The sequence below is a fragment of the Xyrauchen texanus genome, chromosome 27 (assembly GCF_025860055.1).
Source record: "Xyrauchen texanus isolate HMW12.3.18 chromosome 27, RBS_HiC_50CHRs, whole genome shotgun sequence".
NCBI classification, from domain to species: domain Eukaryota; kingdom Metazoa; phylum Chordata; class Actinopteri; order Cypriniformes; family Catostomidae; genus Xyrauchen; species Xyrauchen texanus.
Window position 1 is genome coordinate 3,100,254 of NC_068302.1, and position 22,292 is coordinate 3,122,545.

Sequence of the window (22,292 nt, forward strand, 5' to 3'; positions counted from 1 at the left end):
AGAGGACACATGCCTTCCATTGCAGTGGCAAACAATCTTGAACTGGCACATATCCCTGCAGAATTGTGTGAATTAAATGTGCTTGAAAGACAGCTCATTGCTAAATTCTTACCATTTGCAAAAATTGTTGCATTGGCCAAAGGACAACAAAGAGCAGTGCGTGGTGCTGTTGTCTATGTACCCTCTGAAGTGGAGACAACAGTCAGCTGTCTGCCAAGACCTAGTAGTGAATCCCAGCTACTGCAGGTGAAGCTAAAAAGACACATCAAGTACAAAGGATACCAGCATTTCCATACAGTGAATATGCAAAATGTGCTTGCAGCTTTGTCTAAACTGAAAGAGATGCATTCTGAATACAAAAACATCTCCATAAACGAAAACACAACTTTTGGAAGTCACCTTGATGAAGGCCTTGAACAAATAGAAGTGCCACAAGAAGACACAGTTGCTGAGCAGGAAGTGAGTGTAGAAGAAAAGGAAGAACTTAGACCTGGTCTCTCTCTAGACACTTGTATGCAGCCATCTGACATCGGACAGGAGATCTTATCGTATGGTGAGGGAATATTCAGCATTGCACCTGCACAAGGAAAAAAGCCTGTTGGGTTTTTCAAAATCCCCAAACTCGAAGCCATGGCATTCCCTGTACAGTTTCCCACTGGACAGAATACAATGGATGAAGCAAGACAAGTTACATTATCTCCAAGCATGTACTTTAATGCAAGGCTGTTCTGTGTGGATACTCGTTTGGCAAAAGACCAGAGTTACCTTTTCTTTGCGCAATTTGTGACGGAAACACAGCTTGCCAGAAACAGCATGTCCATCCAGTTGCGAAAAGGAAAGCCTATTACAAGAGATGGACGAAGAATCTCCAACAAGTTACTTCAAGATAACCGTGAAGTTGAAAGACTGGTTCACAACAGAGAGGCTACACGGTTCATGCAACCCCTGAGAGGCAGTCCAGCTTACTGGGAGAAAGTACTGCGAGATCTACAGGCCATGATCAGACAGTTAGGAACACCTACCTTTTTTTGCACATTCAGCGCAGCTGAAATGCGATGGCCTGAAGTAATAATGGCAATCAAAGCTCAACAAGGTGAAGAAGTTGACTTTTCAGAGCTTGATTGGACAACAAAATGCGAAATACTCCGAAGCAACCCTGTCACTGTCATGCGCATGTTTGAGAAACGAGTAGATGCACTAATGACTCATCTGCTGTTGTCGCCAGCCCAGCCCATTGGTGAAGTTGAGGATTACTTCTACCGAGTTGAGTATCAAGCCAGAGGGAGTCCACACATTCATTTACTGGCTTGGGTAAAGGATGCACCGGAGTTTGAAAAAGAATCCGACAAGGTTGTGTGTGCCTTTGTTGACCGTTAGATAACGTGTCAGTTGCCCAACTCTGAAGCTGATCCTGAGCTTCATAAAATTGTCTCTGAGGTTCAGCTTCACAGCAGAAACCACTCTAAATCGTGCAAGAAGGGAAACATATTGTGTAGATATGGGGTCCCTAAACTACCTATGTCAGGAACTAGGATTACTCGGCCACGACCAGCACGTCCTAATGAAGAGGACGCTGAAGCCCATAATGAAGCAGACATAATGAAAGCAATATTGGATGCTCTTCAAAAAGCAATGACAGATGCTAAGATGAAATTAAATCCAGTGTGGGATTTGCTCAATGACCCCAAAGCATCTTTTGACAACTTGTCAGATCTGCTGACAAAGTGTAATTTAACCATGGATGAGTACAAGAACTGTGCTACAGCATTGTCAAGTTCTAATGTGATTATGCTGAAGCGTCAACCAAACGAGTGTTGGGTCACTGGGTATAATTCTGATTTGCTGAGAGCATGGAATGCAAACATGGATATTCAGTACGTTCTTGATGCTTACAGCTGCATCATGTATATGTTGTCCTACATTTCCAAGCCGGAGCATGAGATGAGTGACTTCCTGCAGAACATAATCAAGGATGTCCGTAAAACGGATGTAAACGAGGAAGAGGAAATGAAGCACATAATGCAGGCCTACTGTAAACACAGGCAAGTAAGCGCTCAGGAGTCCGTGGCACGAACATGCAGCTTGCCGTTGAAGAAGTGTTCACGCAGCGTTGTGTTCATACCGACGGATGACGATGCACTAAAAATGAGCCTGCCCCTTAGTGCCTTACACAACAAAAATCCTGACTCTGAGGATATGTGGATGTCAGGCATAATAGACAAATACAGAGCCAGGCCTGAAACTTTGGAGTTTGAAAAGACGTGTCTAGCAGACTTCGCCTCAAATTACCGTGTTGTGTATGGCCGTCAGACTAAAGGCAAAAATGTTCACCGACTGCTTAATGACCTGGGATTTATTCAGGAAAGAACGGTCGGTAAGGCTGCAGTCATCAGATATGCAAGATTTTCGGAGGAGAAACAACCAGAAAAGTTTTACGGAAGATTGCTGAAACTTTATGTGCCACATCGTGTTAATGCACAGCTGAAACCTCAAAGATACCCTACATATGAGCAGTTTTACAAGAATGCATTTGTGGAACTTCCTACACTCCCTGGTTTTCTGCTTCCTGTTTGTGCAATTGTCAAAGCACACCAGCAGAAGTTTGAAAAACACAGCAAACAAGTGGATCGAAGCATTTGAACAGTTGCAACGGCAAGGACCAATTGAGAACGCATGGACAACTTTTGCACCTGAAGTTGAAGCGGACCGTTTAGAGTGTATTGCCGAACAAGGAGTCGACACAGAGGAAGAGAATGAAGACCATGTTCCCGAATTCCAGATCGTTTTTGGAGGAGACGGAGTCATACCAAGAATGGAGGCACCGCAAATTAGTTTTGACTTTGTGAGGAAGATGTTTCAGCAGTCTAAATGAGACGCCAGTGGTGCCTGAGATGCGTTTGGGGTCAGAATCCTGAACAGTTCTTTTACTTTCTGTCAGGTGGAGCTGGCTGTGGAAAATCACATGTCATTAAATGCGTATACACAGAGGCAACCAAGATTTTACTGACAACTTCCTAGACTCCAGGAGGACGGAGATCTCTCTATGCCTACTGTGCTCTTGACTGCATTTACAGGAACTGCAGCATTTAACATCTCTGGCAAAACACTTCACTCCATTTTAAAACTCCCAAGGAACTTGAAACCACCTTATCATGGACTTGGAAATGCCCTGGATGAAGTGAGAGGAGTATTATCTAATGTGCAGATTCTTATCATTGACGAAGTGTCCATGGTTTCTAAGCATCTGTTTGCTTATGTAAACTGGAGATTTCAACAGATTAAAGGCAGCAAGAAACCTTTTGGTGGCATCTCTGTTCTTGCTGTAGGAGACTTTTACCAACTGCCACCTCTTGGTAAAGCCAAACCACTCTGTGTATATGAAGACGACGTGTTGGACTTCTGGAAGGACAATTTTCAAATGATAACCCTGACAGAGATCATGCGTCAGAAAGAAGACCTTACTTTTGCTGAACTTTTGAACAGGCTGCGAGTAAAGCAAAAGTCTGAAGCTCTTAGTGAATTTGATAGAGCTTTGCTTCTCCAAGCTGTGGTGGACCCCAAAGACTGCCCACGTCATGCACTCCACATATTTGCTACCAACAAGGAAGTGAACAAGCACAATGCTGAAACTGTCCGTGCCCTTCACACTGACATCATAACCATTGATGCCGAAGATTACAGGAAAGACCCTAGAACGGGAGAGATGAAGAGGCAGAAGAAACCTGTCAATGGTAAAAAGATGACCTACTTGACACCATTCAACTCGCTGTCGGAGCGCGTGTTATGGTGACTCGGAATCTGGATGTTGAGGATGGAATCGTAAATGGCAGTTTTGGGCAGATTGGCAACATTGTCAACCGCACAACAGATGGAATAGCCACAGTAAAGATGCTTGGACTTCAGCTGGACAATGCAAGTGCAGGACAGAAACATCGCAGAAAAGTACAAGGTGAAAAAGATAACCTGGTTTACATCGACAGAGCCGAGGAAAGCCTGAGAAAGGGATCTGTAAGAAGACAATTCCCCATTAAGTTGGCCTATTCCTGTACCGCTCACAAGGTTCAGGGGATGTCGATGCAGTCTGCTGTGGTGTCTTTGAGACATATTTTCGAGCCAGGAATGGCATATGTTGCCCTCAGCCGAACAACCTCATTACGTGGACTGCACATTTTGGACTTCAATGAAAAGAAGATATATGCTAATCCAGAAATCACAGCATCATTACAAACCATGACACGCGCATCATTCAAAGGTATTATGCCTTTTTTGCAGCAGACAAGAGAAACTAATCGGATCCAAACACTTTCGGTCATCCATCACAACACAGAAGGACTGTCCTCTCACATTGAAGACATCAGATTTCATCATGAGCTGAGACTATCTGACATTCTTTGCGTAACCGAAACTCGATTGTCCGGATCGTTCATTTCACCAAATCTCCAGTTAGAAGGATACAAAATGTTTATACGCTAACAGACATGTTTCCTACTCGACACATACAGGATTCGCAATGAAAGATGGAGGTGGAGTTGCAATATATTGTAAAAACCATATTCAAGCTCAAATCATGCAGTACATACAAAATGTCACAGACCTGGAGTTTCTTGCTATCAAAATTGACACTCCAATGAAAGCAACGATTGCTGTGGTGTACAGACCACCACAGTACAGTCATGGAGATTTCTTGCCTAACTTGAAGAGCTTATTGGATTATTTGGACACCGTGAATGACCATCCAGTAGTTGTCTGTGGAGATTTCAATGAGGACCTGCTATGTACAGGAAAAAAACCTATACTGGAGTTGTTTCTATCAAAAGGATACACTCAAATGATCTCAACATCAACGACTGAAAAGAACACACTACTGGATCACATTTATATCTCTTGTCCAGACATCTGCCTTCACTGTGGTGTGTTACAGAGCTATCACAGTTATCACAATCCTGTGTACTGTATTTTGCAGTCATGAAGACATTGTGTCAAGAAAAGTGTAAATGGTGCATGGAAAGGAGGATACTTGGTGATTTGGTTGCCTACAGTCCTAGCTGGGGCAATTTGTGTGGTATTATTGTGTGTTGAGGCATTATGCCATATAGAACCGTGGGCATTGAGAATACAGAGGAAAGGCTTAGCCACCGGGTTGGCGTGTATGGTCATGTGAGGTATTATGCCATACTGAACCAGGGGACAGCCTTGCGGTTGTTGTGTATGGTTGTGTGAGGTAATATGGAACCGGGGGGCTAGCACAGCCTTGCAGTTGGCATGTGTGGTTGTGTGAGGTAATATGCCATACAGAACCGGGGGCACTGAAAATAAACACATAATGGCTAGGACAGCCTTAGCCACCGGGTTGGCATGTATGGTCGTTAATGAAGAGGGCTTCTAATTTAGAACAGCACATGTATGGTCATGTATGGCACATCTTTTCCAAAATTGTATACCTGTGCACCAAACTTTGTTAAATATAATTCAGCAAATTATTGTTTGTTTTGTTGGCAAGGAAACGTATATTCAGCCAGGTGAATATTTAGCAATAAAGCCTGTATGAGTGTCTGAGTGTGTAAAAATGTCCAGTAAATTTTGGGGTCCTATAATGCCCTTTTCAAAAAATATAAAATATGTATCTGATGTCCCCAGAGTGTGTATGTGAAGTTTTAGCTCAAAATACCCCACATATATTTTTATAGCACATTAAAAAGAAAAGTGTCCCTTTAAATCGAAATGAGCTTCTGCTCCCAGAGGGCGGAGCTTCAATAGCTCATGTGGTGTGTGTTAGCAGCTCCGATTACCTCACACACACATGCACTGAAAATTTAAAAACGTTTAGCCTTTTATGTTCAAACCGGACAAAGATGGAGAGACTCAAGAATAAGTGACAACATGTAGAAGCAACAGGACATTTCTGAATGGTTAGTTGATGAATTTATGTAGCTTATGTGTAGTTATCTTCTAGTCATTGATTAGCATATTCTGTCTTCTAGGGTTGGTGATGTCACTGTCACTACTGTGTAGTTCCTAACAGCCGTTTGTTGTAGTCCTTAAAAGGAATTTCTTAAAAGCAAATATCTCCATTTGCTTTGAACTTTGAGCGTTGTAACTTTGAAGATGTTGTTTATGCTCAAACATTACACACTAACTAAAGGTTAAAAAAAAGAAATCATAATCAACCACCCCTTTAATAATCAAAAAACAGCAAAAGACCGACAGGTATACATGTCCAGCAGGTTTACCCTGGTAAAAGTTATTGGACAAAAGTGACTAAAGATGTTTGCCAAATTATCATGCCATATGTCAAAACAAGTCATAGTGCTCGTTTAAATAGGGAGCAGCTGAGGTAATGAAACATTATCTGGAATTAATTATAACAAACCTAGATCTGAATTGTATTATAATAGTCTTGTATGGCAATTTTAAGAGGTTTGTTTAAATTCAGAGCTGTTAAAACATTGATAATGTTCTGTAATCCTTGCTAATAAATGATACCTTTATAAAAATTGACCATGGATTTACTGCAGTAATATTGTAAGCATCACTATAGTAAACAACTATAATAATGATTAACCATGGTTTTACTACATCATTACTGTAGTATACAAGGTAACTTGGTTTTAGTAGTAACCATGAAATATTATCTAAATAATATCTATGGTTAACTCTTGTAGTTATATATGGTTTATATTTAATAATTTTAAAAGGGTAGGCTAATCAAAGAAAACAGTAAATATGTTTTTGCAGAATATTATGATGTCACTGTGAAATTGACCTTTGACCTTTTGTGAAATGTAGTCATAATTATCAAATAAATTCTTGAGTTATGGCCCAAAAGGTTTTTTGTGAGGTCACCTTTGGCCTTTGACCACAAATTCTAGTCTTTTTAGTCTAGTTGGACATTAGTCCAGATTAAATGAAATTCTTTCCAGATGTTCCTGATATACCACATTTACAAGAATGGGAAGTTATAGTGATCTTGACCTTTGACCAACAAAATCTAATCACTTTATCTTTGCATCTATGTGAACATTTGTGCCAAATGTGAAGAAATTCCTGTAAGCCATTCCGAGTTATTGTGTTCACAATTTGAATTACAGCCATGTAAGTTTACAAGTCATGTTTTGTGAGGTCACAGTGACCTTGACCTTTGATCTCCAAATTCTGTTCAGTTCATCCTTGATTCCAAGTGAACATTTGTAACAAATTTGAAGAAATTCCATTAAGGCGTTCCTGAGATATCGCTTTGACTATATATGCGGCGCAGTGAACATGGAAAGACGATAGGGGGCGATAGAGAGCAAACCGTGTGTGTATGCAGAGGGTCATACACAGACTTTTTTTCTCATTTTACCATCTATCTGAGGACCTCTCTGAATCTTTGAGAGAAGCCATTAAACAGCCAATGGAGGCCATTGCAGTGAAAACAAAGTGAGGACCGGCCTAAATGTCCTCACTTTGCAAAAAGGTCCTCACTCCAAAGGTTAAAAACTCACACTGGTCCTCACAAAGATAGCCATGCAAACACACACACACACACACACACACACACACACACACACACACACACACACAGAGGTTTGTTTAACTGTATAAGTGATGACATCTCATAGACATCCATTGATTTCATAGCAGGCTACTGATATTTTGAATTCCCTAACACTACCCCTAAACCTAACCCTCACAAAAACGTGCATATCTGTAGATTTAAAGCTAAACATGATTTGGCCGATTTATGAGCCTTTTTTACAAGTGGGGACCACCTTAAATGTCCTCACTAGTGGGTTTTCAACAAGTTTCTCAATATTAGTGAGGATATTTTCAAAACTTTGGCACTCACAATTATAGTGAAACCTGTACACACACAAACCCACAATGGGTAAATAAATAAATAAATGGGTGAGACTAAAACTGCGAGGAGGCAGAACACACAACATAACACACACACATACACATACACACAAAGAAATAAATGGGTGAGACTAACACAGCCAGAAGGGAGAACGCAGAACACACACACCCTCAAAGATAAAAAACTGTGTGACCCCAATGAATGAAAGTATACATTTTTATACACTGTATAAAAGTTCATGCTTAGATGCAGGTTCCTCACCTTCCAGACAAAACGCAGCATCTTTCTGTTATGGAAACAAAGACATTTTCCCACAGCTCTGAGTTATAAATGTGGCCTCATCAAGCCTTGCTCAATGTTCGTTCTGTAGCAGCAACATGATAAAACGCTTTACTGTTCATGAGACCCTGCAGCCATCTACTGGCTATTGTAACAACATGATTTTCAAGTCATGTTATTTATATTTTGTTTACTAGATGGCAGTAATCTGCCTTCAATATGTCACATCCTCATATTTTCTTAATGTTTCATTTTATAGAAGTGTGTTTTTTCTGTACTAAAGTTTAATACATTTGCTCATTGGCACCAATGATCTCTACGATCAACTTAAGTTGGCCATTCTCTGTTGACCTCTCTCATCAACAAGGCATTTCTGTCTACAGAACTGACGCTCACTGGATGTTTTTGGTTTTTGGCACCATTCTGAGTAAATTCTAGAGACTATTGTGTGTGAAAATCCCAGAAATACTCAAACCAGCCCATCTGGCACCAACAAACATGCCACAGTCCAAAACACTGAGATCCCATTTTTTCCCCATTCTGATGGTTGATGTGAACATAAACTGAAGCTCCTGACTCAATTGCATGATTTTATGCATTGGCTGATTAGATAATCACATGACTAAGTAGGTGTACAGGTGTTCCTAATAAAGCGGTCGTGAGTGTATAGTTGTAAGTGATTAAAGTGCATTCGGGTGTTGTTTTCAGGCTGGAGTTGTCTCAGGTGGAGGTGGAACTGGGTCGCTTCATTGAGCTACGTCAGGAGCTTCGGCTGGAGGAGAAGAACATCCAATCTCAAGACAAGAAGAAACAGAAGCTCAGAATCCAGCGTGAGAAGATTATTATCAAAGAACGACAACACAAAGCACAACATGAAAAAATGTAAGAGCTCCATGTGAAATGTTTCTGATAATGGCAAAAAGCTTTTGTGACATCCACTGTTGTTTACCTGGAGCAAAAACGTGTAGCTAGTATACTAGTATGCTTTATGCTAGTATTAAAATCTCTTGTTCACTCCATTATGTGGAAGGTTAGGACATGTGATTTCAGGAAACATATGGATGAATATTTACAGTATATGGAGGAATCTCACAAAAAATGTCAAGAACATATCCGGCTCATTTTTCTCCTCAAAATCAGAAGAAAAAATATTAAATTATATTTTGCTTAAAGGAAATGAAGCTAAAACCATTAAGATTTTGTTTGCATTGTGACATTTTCATGACATATAAGTACTGTACATTACCCCTATCACATTCATATTACTCTAATGCAAAAAATGTAAAAGTATAATTATAAATACAGTTTCTAATTATAAAGTATTTATGTGGCATTTTTGTACCAACTTTAATGAAACTAAATGAGAATCACCATTAAGAATAATCAGAATAACAAAAGAGATTATTTTCTCATTATAATAACAAGAATATGGGGGAATGTGCTTGATTGTCATGAAAATAATGTTACAATGGTAAAACATTTGATGGAATGGGAGCAATGGAAGTGAATGGAGACCATTTTTGGAGGATTTCAAAGCAGAGATGTGAAGCTTATAATTTTATAAAGCACTTACATTATTTCTTTCTGTTAAAACTTGTGTATTAATTGAGCTGTAAAGGTTGTTTTAGGGTTCACTGCGTTACGGCGTCATGGCAAACTTTGTCAAATTGAATATAACTATAAACAGAAAAGGTTTGTAAACTATTTTATCACACTAAATTAATGTTAACATGTAAAATGTTTACATCTTGTGGCTATATTTTTGAAACAGTATTTTAACATTTACGGATTGACCCAATTCACTTCCATCTTGAAAGTCTCACTGTAACCCAGATTTTTCCTTTATTTAAAGAAAATGAGGGATGAGTAAAAATATTTTTTTGTGGTAATCAACTTTATGCCACAAATGCTGTCAATTGAGCTTAACTCATATTGAAACCTTATTTTTTTTATTAAATGGTCTAAAAATAGCATTTTTTTTTTATTTGGGGTGAAATAAGTTTTGTGTGATTGAACCATTAATGTACAAATATATTCTTGCAGGTTGTAGTTATAGCAGTTGTTGAGATTTTTCAGACTAACTTGTATGAAATGTATGTGACAGTGCACATGATGAGGCTTTACAAGAGCAGGTGGACAATCACAGGAAACAACAGGAACAGATTCGTGCTAGTCGACACAAAGCAGCTGTCTACCTCAAACACACTCTACAGAGGTGATACACACACTTTTGATGAACATGACAACATTAATGTGTACAATATAGATCATATTGAGCTTATTCTTAGAGCTCTTGGGTTTTAGGATGAAACAGAAAGAGGCAGAAACAGAAGAGAAGAAGAATGAGCTCATGAAGAAGAGACAGACTGCAGTGATGACACTCAAAGCCAGTATTACTGCCAATCAGGTACAGTGAATCATGGGTGTGTTTTCAAACTATTAGTGTTAGGTGTAATCTGATTACAAAGTGATTAGTAACTGTAGCCTAATTAGATTTTAGTCAAAAAGTAGAGTAAAACTTTTTTAATTATTGTAATCAGATTACAGTTACTAACTTTCACTTAAGTTAATTACTTTGAAGTACGTTACTTGGGTTACACATACTGTATTTCCAAAATAATATTTATGTAGAATACATTTAAAACATGAATTATGTTTATGTGTATGTCTGTTTGTGTTTCTGTGACAGCGGAAGGGTGTGCCCCTCCTAATGAGTCATTGTTATGGAGATTTGTGTGGTGCTAACAATAAACTAAGAGGAAATATAGACATTATTTTGAATCCGTTGATGTTTTAGAAAGGAACTGTGATTACTTTTTCGATGAGATAATTAGCAAAGTAATCTCATAAACTTTTTAGTGTAGTTAGTAATTTGTAGTTGAGTACTTTTTCGAGTAACACATTGACATGCATTGATTGGTCACAAAATCTGACAAGTCTAGGCTAAAGTAGATGATCTTTGAGATCTGTGCTGTTCGTTGTGTTTGAAGAGCTGTTAGTGCTTCTGAAAGACTTCTTTTTGCAGAAGATCAAGAACATGCATAAGCCGCACTCTATCTGTGTAGGAGACTCTACGTGCAAGACATGAACGGCAGAAACTCTATGAACAGAAACAAAAAGAGCAAGAGCAACAGATGAGAGACACACTAGAGGCCAAAGGGTTAAACAGCACTGAACTCATCCACCGACAGAAACTACAGGAGGATCTGAATAAGAGAAATGCGTGAGGATTTTCTACTAACATTTCATGTGAATGCTCAAATTATATTACACTTACATTTATGTATTTGGCAGATGCTCTTATTCAAGGTATACATTTTATCAGTTTGTATGTTCCCTGGGAAACGAACCACCGATTTAGTTGAGCTACTGTATTTTTTCTTACTGCAAGGGTTTTAAAGGGAAAGGAGGAGGCGAGAACCAGCTAAGCAATATAACAAATATTTAATTAAATAAAAAGTCAAACACATACAGGGCAGCTGCTCGTAATTCTCTCCCTCTGGAACGGTCATCACCGGCCACCTTTGTCCCTTGCGCGCCCCTTCAAGCTGATTGGGGACTGGGCGTGCGTTGTTCCAGCCTGGCCCCTCCCTCCTCCTCTCTACAGATACAAGAACCCATGGACCCATAATATTAACACAAATCTTTTTTTAGTCCAGTAAAAATATCTAAACATCCTTAAATCTCGATGAATAAGCAAAACTGTATAATATACAAAGACTTGTTTTCAGAGAATTTATACTGAATATATGGGCAAGGATCTAAACTCTCAAAAAAATATAGGATCCAAAGCTCTCTGAGATGTTATAGTTGAGAAAGAAACCTTGGGAGCCATACAAGATGTTTTCAATATTTTTACTGGAAAACAAGACAAAGATGCTCATTAAGAATATGATTTTTGCAGTGTATAATTTTCATGTCTTCTGTCTTCATCTGTAAAGTCATTTTGCAGAGCAGCAGAGGATGGGGAGAATGGAGATCGTGGCTAAACTTCTGTCAGAAAAAGACATGAAAGAGAGACATAGAAAATCTCCTGTGCTGATCCGTGAGAAGAAACATGAGGAGAAACACTTGCAGAACTTTCTGCCTCCATCATCACACACATGGAGAGGGATGACAGTGAGTGATTAGTGTGATGCTTAAAGGAATAATTCACCCAAAATGTACTGTAGTTTCATGTTACTCCATACCTGTATGACTTTTGGCCCTTTCCCACATACAGTCCTGCTACTTTTCCCATAGTAACTTTCTAGATGAGAACTGGAGGAACAGCTCACCCGAGGAGACTTTTCCCCTGTTGCAGGGTACCCCCTGTAGTGACGTCATGTATTATCAACAGTTTTTCTTCTGATGTTGTTGGAACTCGCGATTCAATAGTAACAACAAAATCAACAACACTGATGGAGGATGCCAGGATCAGAGCTACACTTTTGTTAGGGCTGTTTTATATGAACTTCGGCTGCATTTGAAAACTTAGGCAGCTTAATGCATAATCAGATAATGGTTTCAACAACAGCATTTCTGGATGAATGGAACTTTTAAGAAAGAACCGTTTTAAAAGCACTTTATTTCAAACAGCCTCCGAAGGCAGCAATTTCCTGTTTTTAGTTTAAACTAGGCATGTGAGCAGTGCATGCCGTACTCCATGCTGCAGCCAAGTGATAGGAGAGATGCCTCACCTCCAGTCAGAACACTATGAACTCAGCGGGCAACATGTTGAAAATGCTCTATAAACCTATTTATCAACACAATCTTTTACAATAAAGGCTTTTATGATTCAACATAAATTACTGTACTGAAATACTCACTCTTTGACTTAAAAAAGACACCTTGATGCACGTTAACCACGCAGTGACAGGCATGCAATACTTCCCTCATGTAAACTAAATTTAATGACTGTTTAGTTCATATACAGTTTAATTACCCACTCTCGATAAACATCTGATTATTTATATTTGTCATCCCAGGAAAAACTTTATGTAGTATTCCAGAAATCACTTTCATTTCTGTATAGTCCTCCTGATGAAACCACACACACACACACACACACACACACACACACACGTGTGTGAAACAGGTGATCCTCTTTGGATACTATGTTTGTAATATGTTATATCTGTTAAGGGAATTGTAAAATTAGCGCAATCCTCTGAGTAGCAGGCTAGCAGCTAAAACGTTTTCTTTTTTTTTTACAAATGGCAGCAGCGGACTCCTGCGTTTCTCAAAGCTATTTATGTGTCATATGTGTTTGACCAATCACAAGCTGCAGCACCACTTACAGTCCCTATATGCCCCAAAAGTACCTACCCTGGAGTAGGACCTAAAAATGTCCCCTAAAACAGCTAAAGCAATGAAAGTTATAGTAAAAGTACATAAAACAGGCTTTAATACCTGCAGTGGGACAGGGACTTTTCTCTCTGCAGTGAGGTGATTCTTATTCACCTCAATCTGGGTGGCAGAGGACAAGTCTCAGTTCCCTACGCTTCTGAGATAGTCAATCCGCACATCTTATCATATGACTCGTTGCGCATGACACCGCGGAGACTCACAGCATGTGGAGACTCATGCTACTCTCCGTGATACACGCACAACTCACCACACGCCCCATTGAGAGTGAGAACCACTAACCACGACCACGAGGAGGTTACCCCGTGTGACTCTACCCTCCCTAGCAACCGGGCCAATTTGGTTGCTTAGGAGACCTGGCTGGAGTCACTCAGCACAATTTGGATTTGAACTCGCGAACTCCAGGGGTGGTAGTCTGCGCCAATACTCGCTGAGATACCCAGGCCAAAAAAAAAAGATATTTAACAGAATAGTTATTCTGTTCTTTTTAGTTACAATGAAAGTATACAATGACCACAGGCTGTAAAACTACAAAAAGGACAGTAAAGCAACATATAAATTTAGATACAATATGTGCACTATAATTCATTCGTACTTCTGCATATTTAAATTGACACGTCACGTTCCGTTATGAGGCACACATGAACCAATGGCATTAAGGTTTTTTTTACTCATACATGTTGTCTTATGATGGAAATATCTTTTATATTTCATGTTTATTCATATTAGTCAGTTTTAAATGACTAAAATGGCATACAATTTTAATCAAAATAAATGCATAAGTTGCTAATAATGTGCAAAATGACATATACAGTAGCTTGTAATGTACAATTAACTCCCAATCTAAAGCTATTGTTGAAAGTATGTAACATTAAACCACTCACAATCACAGTTTTTTCACATGTTGTGGTTTATTCAGGAAAGGCATGTAACATCAAGCCCCAAAGCATCCTTTGTCAGACCCGGCAGTGATGTCACTTTCTCATCAGACTCAGCAGAGATGATGTTGGTAGAGCGAGAAGGCATGGAGGAAGAGGATGGAGAAGTGCGGAGTCTGGCCCAGCCCGAGTTCACCGGCCTTTGGAAACACAAACACACAGATGATATGGTATCAATTCAATAAAATACACAAGCACATACAGTAACACTTACTGATAAACTTAATTTGCATAATTTATATTATTTCAATACAGCACAGAAAAGAGAAAAAGAAAAGATACTTTTTTTCCTTTATTAAATTTTTTGTGCTTTATCATCATGCGGTAACACATGCACTTAGTGAGAGATGTATGCAGTCATGAAATCAGAAACCCTCCTCGAAAACCGAGCTCAAGAGGTCACAGAAGACGCATTTGAGATGCATTTTAATACCAGGTGTAAACACTGATGCGTCTCACTTGAGCACTTGTGATCAGATCTTAATTCTTCCACACATCTTTTGCTTGCAATCACGAGAGTTTTCCAAACCCATTATAACATAATAATGTGTGCATCATGTGCAAGGCATTTGGTTGTTTTTAAGAAGCAGGAAACAATGCAATGGTACAGACTTTTCTCATGCAAATGGCTTTTATGAGTTTGTGTAATAATATAACTGTACCAAATATACTCAAATACTCTTTAAGTGCCCATTGATACTGCTATTTATTATGCCGCTTCACTCATGTGCCGTCAGCAGCCGAAAGCCATTCAACCTTCTGCCCATAGCGAGATATGCCTCTAATCATCATTCTTTTATCTATTTTCTGCCCATTGACTCCTGTCAGGCACCCTTATATACACCCATCTTTACAGTATCATCATAAAATAAAATAACAGATAACCGGTACTCATTATGCCCATGTAAAGCACGTACCTTCTGCCTCAGCATGTATGATGTAAAGGTCAGAAGTCTCCTGTATGCCAGACACAGTTCAGTTCAGATGCTAGATTTCACCCCCAGTTTGTCGAATGTGATTGACCAGCAGGGAGGGTTATGAATCCTGGTGTTGTGGAGACATCATGATGATAAGTGTCATGAGATGGACAGAGTCTGCTTCTGCTCTCGAAGCTGTCAGTTCAGTGTCAGGCAGGGCTGGATTGGGAAGAGTAATCTGCCTGGGATTTTACATGGCAACTGGCCCAAAACTTGTTGGGGGGTGGGGGGGGGGTGGCTGTTCGCTGATCGTGGCACCGTTTTGTGCTTCGTTCTTCATAACGGAGGCTCATTTTAGCTTATCTCGGCCCATTCCCATTCCTGCCCATTCGGCAGATTTCACGGCCAACCCACCAGCCTGCTTGGTTGTCCCAATTGCCAGTCTGCCCCTGATCGGCCCCAAAGAGTGTCGGTCTACCGGGAAAATGCCTGGTATGCCAGATTACCAGTCCAGCCCTGGTGTCAGGACAGAGCTAGGTCAGAGTGACTGAAAGATGATATTGCTTCTACAATACCTGCACTTTTGTGGGACTTTTGCCCTTTTTCAAGATTCAGTTGATTGAAGATGCCATTTTAATTTTACATCTTTTTCTTTGTTCTCTCTCTTGAAAGAGTACATTTTCTCATTACTTTACACACCTCTTGAGATGGTGAATGGTAAATGGTCTGCACTTACATAGCGCTTTTTTTAACCTTAGAGGTTACCAAAGTGCTGTACACTGTGTCCCAATCACTCATTCACACACACACACTCATACACCAATGGCGGCAGAGCTGCCATGCAAGGCATTAATTTATAGCCTGCTGTTGGGAGCAGGCTCAGTGTCTTGCCCAAGGACACTTCGGCAAGTGGAGTCGTGTGGGCCGGGAATCAAACCGCCAACCCTACGATTGGCAGCCAACCGCTCTGCCACCTGAGCCACAGCTGCCCCATGAATGTGCATTATTAGTTCTAGTAGTAGTTGTAACCTCAGTTTGGCTACACATTGTTTATAGACCTTTTCAAGGATCTAAACAAAAACAAATTAATTATAGTGCTACTGCACATATGTTGTACTAAGCATTTTTGGAAGCTTCATGTTTATAATCCCGAATTGTCGAAACTAAATACAGGTGAAACTCGAAAAATTAGAATATCGTGCAAAAGTTCATTAATTTCAGTAATTCAACTTAAAAGGTGAAACTAATATATTATATAGACTCATTACAAGCAAAGTAAGATATTTCAAGCCTTTATTTGATATAATTTTGATGATTATGGCTTACAGCTTATGAAAACCCCAAATTCAGAATCTCAGAAAATTAGAATATTGTGAAAAGGTTCAGTATTGTAGGCTCAAAGTGTCACAATCTAATCAGCTAAACACCTGCAAAGGGTTCCTGAGCCTTTAAATGGTCTCTCAGTCTGGTTCAGTTGAATTCACAATCATGGGGAAGACTGCTGACCTGACAGTTGTGCAGAAAACCATCATTGACACCCTCCACAAGGAGGGAAAGCCTCAAAAGGTAATTGCAAAAGAAGTTGGATGTTCTCAAAGTGCTGTATCAAAGCACATTAATAGAAAGTTAAGTGGAAGGGAAAAGTGTGGAAGAAAAAGGTGCACAAGCAGCAGGGATGACCGTAGCCTGGAGAGGATTGTCAGGAAAAGGCCATTCAAATGTGTGGGGAGCTTCACAAGGAGTGGACTGAGGCTGGAGTTACTGCATCAAGAGCCACCACACACAGACGGGTCCTGGATATGGGCTTCAAATGTCAAACGTCTTACCTGGGCTAAAGAAAAAAAGAACTGGTCTGTTGCTCAGTGGTCCAAAGTCCTCTTTTCTGATGAGAGCAAATTTTGCATCTCATTTGGAAACCAAGGTCCCAGAGTCTGGAGGAAGAATGGAGAGGCACACAATCCAAGATGCTTGAAGTCCAGTGTGAAGTTTCCACAGTCTGTGTTGGTTTGGGGAGCCATGTCATCGGCTGGTGTTGGTCCACTGTGCTTTATTAAGTCCAGAGTCAACGCAGCCGTCTACCGGGACATTTTAGAGCACTTCATGCTTCCTTCAGCAGACAAGCTTTATGGAGATGCTGACTTCATTTTCCAGCAGGACTTGGCACCTGCCCACACTGCCAAAAGTACCAAAACCTGGTTCAATGACCATGGTATTACTGTGCTTGATTGGCCAGCAAACTCGCCTGACCTGAACCCCATAGAGAATCTATGGGGCATTGCCAAGAGAAAGATGAGAGACATGAGACCAAACAATGCAGAAGAGCTGAAGGCCGCTATTGAAGCATCTTGGTCTTCCATAACACCTCAGCAGTGCCACAGGCTGATAGCATCCATGCCACGCCGCATTGAGGCAGTAATTAATGCAAAAGGGGCCCAAACCAAGTACTGAGTACATATGCATGATTATACTTTTCAGAGGGCCGACATTTCTGTATTTAAAATCCTTTTTTTTATTGATTTCATGTAATATTTTAATTTTCTGAGATTCTGAATTTGGGGTTTTCATAAGCTGTAAGCCATAATCATCAAAATTATATCAAATAAAGGCTTGAAATATCTTACTTTGCTTGTAATGAGTCTATATAATATATTAGTTTCACCTTTTAAGTTGAATTACTGAAATTAATGAACTTTTGCACGATATTCTAATTTTTCGAGTTTCACCTGTAACTAGCTCATACTTTTAGAATATAAGAACTGCCAAAGAAGCCACGACCCCTTGCCTCCCAGTAACCAATGAGGCCCCGTCCACATTCTGTACCATCACTTTGGACACTCCACATCTTATACAACGCCCCATTTTACCATGAGGATGCCAGATACCTCTTTATTTTGAACACATTTTCCCCATTTGTAACATTTTATGTTTATAATTATTTCCAATAGTCTCTCCGAGGACTGACGCACTGTGTCTGTCTCTTGCTCACCCCGCCATATGTATTTGGCAACTAACAAAAGAACAAAGACATCACTTCCTTTGAAATGGTCTATTGTATTAAGGACTCTGTCATTTGCTCTTTGTGTTTGCTAAGGCAAGCTACTGGATTTGAGCAGACACCTAACACTAAGTATTATAACTTTGTAACATAACTTGCACTGTTTGTGCTATACATATGAATGATACTTCAAATTATGAGGCTTGTTGAGGAGAGGTGTGCTGTTCCTATTTTTAGGAACTGGGTACTTAATTAGCAACACTATGTTCTTAATAATGTGTCCAGTGTGGTCTTCTGCTGTTGTAGCCCATTCACCTCAAGGTTCGACACGTTGTGCATTCTGAGATGCTATTCTGCTCACCTCATGTGCAGAGTTGTTTATCTGAGTTACCGTAGCCTTTCTGTCAGCTCAAACCCGTCTGGGCATTTTCCATTGACCTCGCTCATAGACATGGCGTTTCCATCCGCAGAACAGCTGCTCACTGGATGTTTTTTGTTTTTCTAGAGACTGTTGTGTTCGAAAATCCCAGGAGATAAGCAGTTACAGAAATACTCAAACCAGCCCGACTTGCACCATAAATCATGCCATGGTCCAAATCACTGGGCTCACATTTTTTCCCCATTCTGATGGTTGAAGTGAAAATTAACTTAAGCTCTTGACAAGTATCTGCATGATTTTATACATAACACTGATGCCACCTGATTGTCTGCAGGTGTTCCTAATAAAGTTCTCAGTGAGTGTATAATCCCATAGATTTATATTGAAAGAGGGACCTGAGTCATATCTCGAGACCAGAATATCAGAGAGACTTAGGGGTGGACTCTTTTGACATGGGATCACATAGCAATGCATTAAAAACCACTGAAAACACCCTGGCAAACCATGCACAACACAGGTGCAGTGAGTTTTTCAATGAACTTTTGTACTTTCTGTCAATAATGCTTTGATCACTGATTCATCAAATTGAATGTCCTTCTTTCATAAAATTACAAAATCACTGTGTGTGTGTGTTTGTCAAATCCATCTCTCTAGGCAACATCAGATGAAAACTTCAATCTAAAAGCATCTTATACCACTATAAAGACAGACATGGACAAAGGTTTGGTTTCAAAAGCAATGAAAAAATCTGTGAAGGCTGGAGAATCAAAAGGCCCTCCGTTCATGAGCAAACCAGAGATCATTTTGTTTAAGGTACAGAACTTTTTACTCTGGTTTGTCACTCTCATAAATATCCGAAAATAACTGTATTTAGCTGTCTACATTAAAACAGGAGTGAGAGCTGTATTCTGATGCAGTATAAACTTTACCATTATCTCCATTATCTATTATATAAAATCTGCAAATCTGCAAAGACATCATTGCATTAAAGGCCCTTTAAAATAGCTTGACGAGTGCAGTTTTATTTCCTGTGGTGACATCGAATGTGTCTCAATCAGCTCTCTAGTTCAGTAATCAGGGTGCTTATCAGGCCATTTCCAGGGCTGTCCCAATCACAAAATTGTTCCATTGCACTAAAATGTAAAAACTCCATAAAATGTCCCAGTATGCATAAAAAACAAGAGAGCATCGTTGCTCTCTTTGTTCCCTTACTGGAAATGTTGTCAGGTCTTCAAACGTCTCTGAAGTCATTAGAGGATGAGCGCAAGTGCAAATATAGGATGTCAAAGCCTTATTTTCTCTTTAAAAACAATATTTTTAAAAAGATTGTCAAAAAAAAAAGATTAAAAACACACTCCTATGTATATTTCTTTTTTAATTCGTCATTTATCCTTATTAACAACGCTGTACATTTGAATAATTACAACTAAAACGCATGATTGTGTTTGCGACGTTGCCGATTAACACCAGCTGTGTTTAAAAGGGCGACCTTGTAGTTTGATGTGATTAAGTCATCAGTGTCCCAATGCTCAGTGGATCAACTTTACCAGTTGCCAGTGCACAAATTCGTAGGCTAAAAGCTAGGGAGTTATTAGTATGTTATAAGCTAGGGAGCTGATTGAGATACAAAAATATTTTCTGTCAAAACATGAAGCTGGGGTGGGGCATCTCGAATGGCTCATTCTTTTTTTAAATAACCAACATCATTTAGTTTATGTCACAGCAATGAACATGATTTGCTACTTTATATTGCTAGTCAGCGCTAGGTGGTATTAGGGGAGGGACTCTCATTCTAAAGAGCATTTGTTTGGATAAATGAGTGTGTTGTGCGAGTCATAAATTGTTTTCTTGCTGTGTATTATTGGAAGAGAATGTACATTTTAAATGCATCTGTCTGCTTAAAGTACATCTAGTCAAAATGTAGGAGGACACTAGCATGTAGATGGTCAGACATGAACGAAAAGCATTTGATTTCATGGGGTCATCATGCTGCTATAGTGTTACCACTTGAATTAAATAATGCCCACATAATATACTCCAGAAGTAATATAATAGTAATTGGATATTGCTTCTGCATTATATTTACAGGATTTTGATATTGGAAAGACATACAAGAAGAAAGTCACACTGACAAATGTCACATACATGACTAATTACTGTAAACTACTGGGAGTTTCACATAACCTGAAGGATTATGTGTCAGTGAGGTAAATGCTCAATATAATCAGATGCTCAAATTTACCCTGTGTTGCTTTAATGCTTTTAATATCATACCAACACCATATGTTTATCTATTATAATGTATTTGCCATTGTTTGTGTAGGAATTGTTATTTTTGTTTGATACTGCCATGATTGTCCACATTTTGATGAGAAATGTTTTTCTGTGCTATTTACATCATTACATTTGTAGTATTTTATGTTACTTCCTGACAAATGTATCAGTTACATTTAGTGCTGGGTTGTATTTTGTATATCTCCTCAAACATGTTTTTTTTATTTGTATGCTCCCCGAACAATATAAATGAGTGAATTTTGCATCCTTTAAGCTATGAAAACTACTGTAGAATGGCAAACAGAGCGGAGAATAGATACTTTAGTTACTTTAGTTTACTGAAGTTGCTGTAAAGGGATTAATGTAAAGGAGGAGGCGAGAACCGTGCCTGGCTGTCACAGTTGGTTACTACAGTTTCTGGCAGCAGATTCTACTGTCTCCTAAAATACATAATTTTACTCAAATTTGAGGCAGAATAAAATAGCATAAAATTCTGTCTCCTTCACTGTAACCAGCTTATAAAACTAATTTAATTGCATATACCTGATGAGTATTGAGGAGATTTGAAAAGATTTCTTTCTAAATTGTATATGTATATTTAGTACTTAACAGTGGTGATAGAAATATAGAAATGTATACTGTTACTTAAAGATGCATATCACCCATATTTTGTTTGGTATGTATATTTTGATTTGATGGAGTGACGTTAAAGGGATAGTTTGCACAAAAAAGAAAATTCTCACATTATTTACTCACCCTCATGTAATCCTACATATGTGTGACTTTCTGTCTTCTGCTGAACACACACACACACACACACACACACACACAAAAAGATTTTTAGAAGAATACTTCAGCTCTGTAGGTCCATACAATGCAAGTTAATGTTGACCAGAACTTTGAAGGTCTAAAAGCATACAAAGACAGCATAAAAGTAATCCATAAGACTCCAGTGGTTTAATCCATGTCTTCAGAAGTGATATGATAGGTGTGGGTAAGAAACAGATCCATATTTAAGTCCTATTTTTACTATAAATCTATAATACTTTTATAAAAAAGGACTTAAATATTGATCTGGTTCTCACTCACACCTATCATATCACTTCTGAAGATATAGATTTAACCACCAAAGTCTAATGGATTACTTTTATGCTACCTTTATATATTTTTCGATCTTGAAAGTTTTGGACCCTGTTGACTTGCACTGTATGGACCTACAGAGCTGAAATATTCTGCTGAAAATCTTCATTTGTGTTCAGCAGAGGAAAGAAATTCATGCACATCTGGGATGGTATGAGGGTGAGTAAATGATGAGAGAATTTTC

At 39.2% G+C, this 22,292-nt stretch overlaps 1 protein-coding gene across 1 annotated transcript in view; it reads left to right on the top strand.

The window, feature by feature from the left end:
- The window catches only part of cfap74 (cilia and flagella associated protein 74), a 149,882-nt gene that overhangs the window by 37,159 nt on the left and 90,431 nt on the right, over window positions 1-22,292 (top strand). Inside the window, exons 7-14 of the mRNA XM_052094084.1 lie at window positions 8,828-9,001; window positions 10,224-10,334; window positions 10,424-10,526; window positions 11,185-11,342; window positions 12,061-12,238; window positions 14,385-14,573; window positions 19,349-19,507; window positions 20,783-20,901. Of these exons, the coding sequence (XP_051950044.1) occupies window positions 8,828-9,001; window positions 10,224-10,334; window positions 10,424-10,526; window positions 11,185-11,342; window positions 12,061-12,238; window positions 14,385-14,573; window positions 19,349-19,507; window positions 20,783-20,901 (1,191 nt within the window). The remainder of the gene's footprint in view (window positions 1-8,827; window positions 9,002-10,223; window positions 10,335-10,423; window positions 10,527-11,184; window positions 11,343-12,060; window positions 12,239-14,384; window positions 14,574-19,348; window positions 19,508-20,782; window positions 20,902-22,292) is intronic.